The 307-nt window shown below is 72.0% G+C and overlaps 1 protein-coding gene across 1 annotated transcript in view; it reads right to left on the minus strand.

Annotated features, from left to right (window-relative positions):
- The window catches only part of LOC144220381 (uncharacterized), a gene marked incomplete at its 3' end in the record, with an annotated part of 954 nt that continues 647 nt past the window's right edge, over positions 1-307 (minus strand). Inside the window, exons 2-3 of the mRNA XM_077750591.1 lie at positions 225-307; positions 1-139 (exon numbers count right to left, since the gene is read on the minus strand). The exon at positions 225-307 is cut by the window's right edge and continues 261 nt beyond it. Coding sequence (XP_077606717.1) covers positions 1-139; positions 225-307 — 222 coding nt within the window. The remainder of the gene's footprint in view (positions 140-224) is intronic.

Raw genomic sequence — 307 nt, forward strand, 5'->3', positions numbered from 1 at the left:
CAGCTGCATGCGGGCCAGGAACTGGTTGTCCCTGCGGATCTCCCTGACGGCGCCTTTAAACTCCCGCCTGTGCTTGTGGACCAGCCGCCGCCGCTCCTGCTCCTCCCTGCTGCCTCCCTGCTTCCGCCCGAACTCCAGGCTGAGGGCGCAGAGGCAGCGTCACGGGGGCGCGCTCTCCCCCGGGGCTGTTCCCACCCGCCCGCGCAGGGGCCGCGGCTACGCACACTTTGACCAGCCGGGGGGTGAACAGCTTCAGCGGCACCGGCTTGCTCTTCTCGCAGACCAGCGGCCGGCAGCCGGGCCCCCG

The sequence above is a fragment of the Crocuta crocuta genome, unplaced genomic scaffold (genome assembly GCF_008692635.1).
Source record: "Crocuta crocuta isolate KB4526 unplaced genomic scaffold, BGI_CrCroc_1.0 scaffold179, whole genome shotgun sequence".
Taxonomy (NCBI): domain Eukaryota; kingdom Metazoa; phylum Chordata; class Mammalia; order Carnivora; family Hyaenidae; genus Crocuta; species Crocuta crocuta.